Here is a 6,919-nt window from a genome sequence, read left to right as displayed (position 1 = left end):
GATGGGTAAGAAACAATCCAATAAATTAAAAATTAGTCACGCGAAACAAGAATGAACACATGTCACCTACCTTGGCCAATGTTAAATTATAACTAACTATAAGATAAATGAAGACATTTTCTAAAGAACTCGACTGAATCCTCCAGTCACACAAGCAATGGATTTTCGATAACCGGCTGAACATTAGGTATGTACACATGATCGTTCCCGAAAGTTAATTCTATTCGATAAAAGTTATCAAACGTTTGATTGCACATTATCTTTTCCCACTGCTTTAGCCTGTGTACTTGAAAACTGACTTTCTCTTTGTTGGTTAACGAGTTTTGCAGTTAAATATAGAAATCAAGAGCTTCCACAGTGGTGGTCCGGATTTAAAGAAATTATTCCGTATGGGTTGTTTTATCGTTCAGTTGTACACAACGTTGTTAACAAAACACAAGAGTAAGATTTTGTACGGCCATTCATCTTTCATTCACTGGAATAATTTTATAGGGTTTATAGAATATGTCACTAAACCTGTTTTGAAAAGCACCATCTGATGAATCTATATCTAATAGTAGCTAACAATTTTTCCTCATGCACTTCACTTTTGTTGCATGCAACTGTTCTAGTTACTGCCCTGTTCAAGTTTAGCATACATATTTTGGCGAACAAATTTTGCGTATATTTCGCATATGTCTTTAGCATTTTTGCTTTCGTTGATTGAATCCAATTATTTTTAAGTAAATATTGCAATAACTTATGCAAAATTTAAAATATGAGTGAACATAACGAAAATGAATACCCTAGTGGATATGTAGGTATGCTTCTGAAGCAATAACAATATTTTGTAATCTTCAATACATATGAGCCCATTTAAATCCTGTTACATAGCTTTGTACACTCTAATGCAAGGAAACTGAAGATAATTCTAACGCTTACAGATATTTCAGGGGCAACGTTTAAATGTTCAACCACACATTTTTTAACTGTATTAAACTGCGTAATTAAAAGTAATTAAATGTGTGGCGCGACAAAAATTATCAAGTTCGTTTTGTCACGTTTTACTTATCATTTTGAACCTTAATCAAATTTTGCATATCTGGAAGGTACAAAGTTTATTTTTTATGGTTGGCAGAATTCACTAGATTTCGTTGTTGTGCTTAGATTAGTTTCAAATCTAAGCACAAAAATGGTTATGTGTTTTAAAGATTCGCACTATCTCTGGCATCGTATCAATCTGTATTTCTATACCTACCCACAGGCGTTGCATATTGACCAGTGTTTTAAAATAATATTCGCATTTATTTCACTTTTCCTACTTTGTATCTGAAGAATATTTGTATGTTGTCTAAAGAATACATACTTAAAATAATATTTTTACAATGTGAATTTAAAAATAGACATTCATACGCTTAGTGTGCTGGGAGAAACAGTATACGCCAAATTTATTTTTTAAATGTCGACGACTTTGTATTCATTCCATGTCTCAATTAAACAGTGCCAACGCCAAACATGTAGAGTTTTAACTCCATGGATTTGGTCCAATATTATTTATATGTTTAATATATTCAGAGATTGTTGTCGTACTGTTCGTTAATTTTTATTTTTTATTGCGTATTTTTATTTCCTTACTTTGCTTAGCAAATAAAGTTTTTACTAGATCTTCTATTTCTTTAATAAAGTATTAAGTTTTCGGATCTTACCATACGTCACGCTCAATTTTGAAAAATGGGGCGTGAAGTTGTACACTAGCAATTCTTGATGTATTAACGTGTAAATGTATCTATTTTCCTACATTTTTTTTTTCTTATTTGCCTACATTAATTTACCTGAAATGTTAATTTCTATCACATCGTCCTATTGTCTACATCTACATCACCATAATAACATTTTCTCGTAAATTTTCAGTAATGAACTTGACCCGCAACGTTCACCTCTACACATTTAGACGAACATTACAACTACAAACACTCCGAACAGTGGGAACCATATGTTTGCGCAAGTTATTTTTTTCTATTTTAATGAAGTGGTATAATAGCAGGACGGTGTAATTTAAACACATGATTAATTTGCGTATTGTCTCTTAGTCCGTGCCAATAAGCATGTCTTTCCAGTTGCAAAAACGAATTTAAAACATTTATTCCGAGTTTGATGACTAGTGAAGCCTTCTACTTTAAAACATGATAATAATAAGTCTTGCAATGAGTAAATTTTATTCATTTTTGCAAATAAGTTGGGGCTCAACCGGCATCAATATACAAACGCAATGTTAAACACAAACTATAATTGTAATCAAAAAATTGTATATTGGAAACTTACGCACCTTACTTTCCTGTATACAACCTGATTATTTTACAGTTTCGAGTTAAGCTTCATGCGACTAACAACTTTTCCGAACTCGACTGAAGAGTCTGTTAGATACCAAGAAGACGAAATCCCAAACACTTTTCCCTCTTTCTTCCATTTTAATATTCATGAAGTAAAGCGGTTGGGCAGGTTTGCTATCACCTATGCCTATCACGAAAGCATTCATATTTCCTTAACATGGACTTTTTAGGTATACTTTAGCCAAAGAGTAGGTAATAATATAAATAATAGTAATATTTGGATATAAATAATAATTATATTTAACTACTCTTTGCATTGAATCTTCACGCATTCGTTTTCATTTTTTGATGATTCATTTTTTCAAGCTAAACTTTTCGTTGTTAGTTGTCAAATATTATGGTAAACACACAAAAAGAATAAAACCTTACAAATATTACTTCGGCTTGCTTCAGGAAATTCGAGGATATGGAACCTATGTTAATAAATACATTCAAAGTGTTTTGCAAGATTTCAATACCACGTTTTATAGAACCCAAAAAAATGGCAAAAAGATTGTTTTATTAATTGAACTATTGAATCAAAGACATTTACGAAGGCTACTTTGTGAGCCAATTTTCCTTATTACTATTTATTATGAATATGTAGCTAATTTAAGTCCAAGAGTTACTAAAAAACACTAACCTGGTGATTAAATGCACACCGACACTTACTTATCTTACGCACGGTTTCTGCTAAATAAAAGTGATTTCAGATTTTCCTTCTAAAACCCCTCCAAACTTTGAAATGGTTGGAAGCTGAAACCAGGTAGATTTCAGGCCCTTCGCTTATTGGTAAATATTTATGGTCCCCATATGGAGCATTCCTGTCATTTATCGTTAAGCAGGAAAGTTGTTAAACCTCCCAGCCTAGAGGAAATTTACCATCACCGGCTAAGTGATGTTTTTTCTTTTCAAATGTATCCTTTCTGACATGATCATAAAAAGCAATTCTGGAAAGCGGCTTTGTTTTATCTTGTCCATAGGATTTATGGGTCTTTAACTTTGCACTTATCGGCTATTTAAAGCGACACAAGACTAAAATTAAAAATCATAAACAAATTCGAACTGCTTTATTATTCAAAATTATCTTGTACATGTTTCAATATAATAGTGTAAAAATGAATCACACATCTTGAATTTTTTCATAAATTGCCCCCAAACTGGTAGCAATATAGTTCGGTTTTAGATTTTCTGGCTCTTTCCAGTCGTCCCATTGGCCTTTAGTGAAAATGCCGCTTAGTACCAAACAACTTTTGAAGCCTGAGTTTACGGCAAATGCCATATCAGATGCAATACTGAAATAAAATGAGGGTTAAAATTTGATGAGAAACAAACATGCTTTCATCCAAAAAACGAAACGTTCTATAGAAAAAATCTAAGGTTTAAAAAATTACAAACTATTATATACAGTACTTACCTATCTCCTATCATCAAAATTCGTTGGCTATCGGATATCTTCAACTTGGATTGTATAATATTTCCTAGTGCTTTTTCAGGCTTTCCTATTACTGAGGCTTTTCTATTGCTCCATCTTTCCAACGCATCTATGTTATATTTAGGACCTAAAAACAAATAATAAAAAAGTTTTTTGACAATCGTTTCCTTATTTCATTAACTTAATTTTTTTGATCTGCAAAAAACTTCTGGAAATGATGCCTGGAAGCAATTAATTATCGACATTTTAAAGAGATAAGTGCAGCACTCAACAGAAAAACGTCAAGTAGCGATTAATGAAAGAGGCTGATGATTGCAAACGAGCTCAACGATCGCAAAAGTTCCATGGAAAATATGTTTTGATATTCACCATTTACATGATAGACCGGCTGCTTCGGAGTGTTCCCTAATAGGCTTGGCATGGTTGGAAGCCAATGCAGACGAACAAGAAAGCTCTAATAAATCAAAGACAACCCATTTGGAACGATGTGAGAAATGTATTCAAATGAAGGTCGGGTTGAAAAAAAACGTAAACAAACAATGCAAACGAGCAACTATGCTTGGTAGGTGTAGCGTAATTATCTTCATGTGTTCAAAAAGCTTCTGGAACATTCGCGAATTAGTTGAAGTCCTTAAAAAAATATTTTTAATTTTTGTTTTTTATCTCGCTCAATCATATCATAAATACATTTAATGCTCTTTTTAATTTCCTCAAATGCCTTGCCCTGCCTTTGGCTGATAGGATATTTAGGTACAACTGATGAACGAAATTAATTTGAGTATGTGCTAAAAAACGTATGTGATGTGAAAACGAAGATACGAACTGGCTACCAAATAGTACTAAATACATTAACAATAAATAAAATTATTCCTTTTTATTGCAGCATTAGCGGTGTTTGCACCGTGCCTGTTATTTAAGATGCAATTAATCCTAAACTCAAAATAATTGATATTAACGAGATTTACAACAAATTATCCGCTGGACTAAATACATCCACCGCTAAAGCAACGTTAATATGAATTTTTACACATTTAGATACTTTTTAATTTGTTTTGTAGTAAGTAGTCTTTATACCTGTTAGAAACAAATTGTCCCCTATGGAACCCGTATCATCAGGACATGCAGCGAAGAATTGAACTTTCTCGATGCGATTTAAAAGGACTTGACCCACTTGCAAGGATCCGTAGCAGGTATTGAAATTCGTATCTACATATACTATTCCAACGTTTTTGCCACGATCTAAGCCTTTTAGAGATAATTCTCTAACTGATAGGACATCAGTTAGTCTCTCTTGTTGTATGCTCTAAATCAACAAMAATAAACTCTTATGTYTATATTGAGCATAAGTTACAATTATTTTATGAAAAATACAACTTTTATTTCCTTTACATATTTTGTTTTATGCTTAAATAGCTGAAAATTAGGTGATKTGRTMAATTSATGAAACTATTRTTTTGCAAAAATATCAYAYTTTYCTTAAGCTATCAAATMRAATWKCATGCAATATTGCCTTTWWGCCTATWWTMAWWTWWTCCAATAAATTAAAAAAAAMCCGTGTCATGTCRCCTGTGTTTCCACGATAAAAACKKACAGTYCYATGAACTTGCTGATAAATTTCTGACCTCRAGGCAAAWATAATCCCGTACAKAAAYGAATTGACGTAAAATGCCTACTTTTCCAGACTTTTAGCTTTTATTTGAAAATGTATCAAGYATACGAAATMAAATTTAGCGCAGTTAAATTTACTTCTTTGCTTGACGGGATGACTGTAATAAAGATGATTGATATATGTATGTATGTATGTATGTATATGCTTGATRATCAAACAATCTGTATATACATTGRAMAAAMATTACCTCATAATCAATAACATTAAGTCCAGCATTCCTCATTACTTCTATTGCTCCATCACTCGCGATTGCAAAAATATCCTTGTTGAAACCATTTTTTTTCAATAGGTCGATAAAGGACGACGTTGGATTGTATATTTCCTCAAGTTGAGCATTGAAAGGTTCCAAGAATTTGAGAATTTTCTGTGGTGAGTTAATGGCGTTATTCGTGACAAATGCTAGTTTTTTTCCCAGTTTTCGTAATTTATCTACGAATTCAATGGATCCGGGAATTATTTGATGGTTCATTAACAGCACCCCTAGAATATATAATGTTGATTGATAAAAATTTGCTTTAAAACTATTGAACACATCAACTCACCATCAATATCGAATAAAATGGCATCAATTGAATCAACCAATTTCCTACTAATTTTCTCATCAGTCTCATCAATATTAATAGTCAACATTTTAGACTTCTGTTAAACAAAAGAAATTTGTATTATTCATTTATTAAAAAACCAAGATAAATAAACTAACGCTTTTTAAAATAAGTTACTAGCGCATATGAACTTGTCACGCTACTCTTGTGAATCAAACACTTATATTTCGCTGATATCTTCAAATTTATAGGAATTTCCTTATCATATTGATATTGAGTCTGGGAGTTTGTTGTTGTCTTAAGGGATATCGAACGCACTGACAGTATTACCATTAAAACTATACAAGGAAAATATTACTTAATATTTAGTTGTTTGCTTTCTGCGCCGTTAAGATAATGATTCAAGAATTGTTAGAATTTGATACTTCGTAGCAGCATTGTAAACGTTACACTAAGCTCTACAGTTAAGCGATAATGATTTACACAAAACTGCATGAAAATATCCTGTCTTCTAGCGATAACAGTTAATAAAACCTGGTCATAAAACTAAAAATAAACTTGGTTTAATAGAAAATTGTAGATTTTTTCAGATTTTAAAAAAATCCTTTTTGTTTCTTATCATATGATTTCAAATATACGAATATATGAAGCACTAGAATCGCAAAGGCTCGCAAAAATAGCAAAAATAGCATTATTTGACTGGAATTTTTAGCTTAACCCAGATAAAATTTTATATGGTTTTGCAAAAGATCCAGGAACTTCTAAACTTGTCACCATTTGAATTTATTTACATCTACATGGTGACATTGGTTATAATATTTGTTCAACTCTATTGTACGTTTGTAACTACTTAATCAAATTCTTTTCCAAGTAAGATTTTTTCTTATCTTTAAACTATGTTATCAGTTGCAATACTTTGTTAGCT

The 6,919-nt window shown here is 31.7% G+C and overlaps 2 protein-coding genes and 1 long non-coding RNA gene across 4 annotated transcripts in view; 1 reads left to right on the top strand and 2 right to left on the bottom strand.

Annotated features, from left to right (window-relative positions):
- The window catches only part of LOC109541652 (major facilitator superfamily domain-containing protein 6), a 6,451-nt gene extending 6,293 nt beyond the window's left edge, over positions 1-158 (bottom strand). The window contains exon 1 of the mRNA XM_048670720.1: positions 71-158. The gene's annotated coding sequence lies outside the window, so the exon portion shown is untranslated. The remainder of the gene's footprint in view (positions 1-70) is intronic.
- A 198-nt stretch (positions 159-356) lies between these two features.
- LOC125505879 lies at positions 357-3,532 on the top strand. Its single transcript, XR_007282512.1, has 2 exons — positions 357-441; positions 1,891-3,532. It is a non-coding gene; the product is annotated as an uncharacterized LOC125505879 (long non-coding RNA).
- Positions 3,404-6,246, bottom strand: LOC125505878 (phosphoglycolate phosphatase 2-like). 2 transcript variants are annotated; one of them, XM_048670721.1, is made up of 6 exons: positions 6,153-6,246; positions 5,995-6,091; positions 5,640-5,932; positions 4,858-5,086; positions 3,766-3,910; positions 3,404-3,643 (listed from the first exon to the last, which is right to left on the bottom strand). In XM_048670721.1, exons 2-6 carry the CDS (start codon positions 6,080-6,082, stop codon positions 3,472-3,474), a joined length of 927 nt encoding a protein of 308 aa, XP_048526678.1. In that variant the 5' UTR covers positions 6,083-6,091; positions 6,153-6,246; the 3' UTR covers positions 3,404-3,471. The 2 variants fall into 2 exon arrangements, with proteins under 2 accessions (XP_048526678.1, XP_048526680.1); XM_048670723.1 differs by having other exon boundaries at positions 5,995-6,238.
- Positions 6,247-6,919: the final 673 nt, after the last annotated feature.

Source organism: Dendroctonus ponderosae, unplaced genomic scaffold, assembly GCF_020466585.1.
Source record: "Dendroctonus ponderosae isolate FM_Combo_2020 unplaced genomic scaffold, Dpon_F_20191213v2 Dpon_F_20191213_1, whole genome shotgun sequence".
Taxonomy (NCBI): Eukaryota; Metazoa; Arthropoda; class Insecta; order Coleoptera; family Curculionidae; genus Dendroctonus; species Dendroctonus ponderosae.
The sequence above is the reverse complement of the archived record's forward strand: the minus strand, read 5'-3'. Positions and strand labels throughout refer to the sequence as shown.

Excerpts from the sequence above, each read along its gene's own strand:
- LOC125505878 (XM_048670721.1), bottom strand. The coding sequence starts at position 6,082 with ATGTTGACTATTAATATTGATGAGACTGATGAGAAAATTAGTAGGAAA. Across the intron at positions 3,911-4,857 it reads GGACAATTTGTTTCTAACAG|GTCCTAAATATAACATAGAT; the intron begins GTATAAAGACTA and ends ATTTGTTTTTAG. Across the intron at positions 3,644-3,765 it reads ATTTTGATGATAGGAGATAG|TATTGCATCTGATATGGCAT; the intron begins GTAAGTACTGTA and ends ATTTTATTTCAG.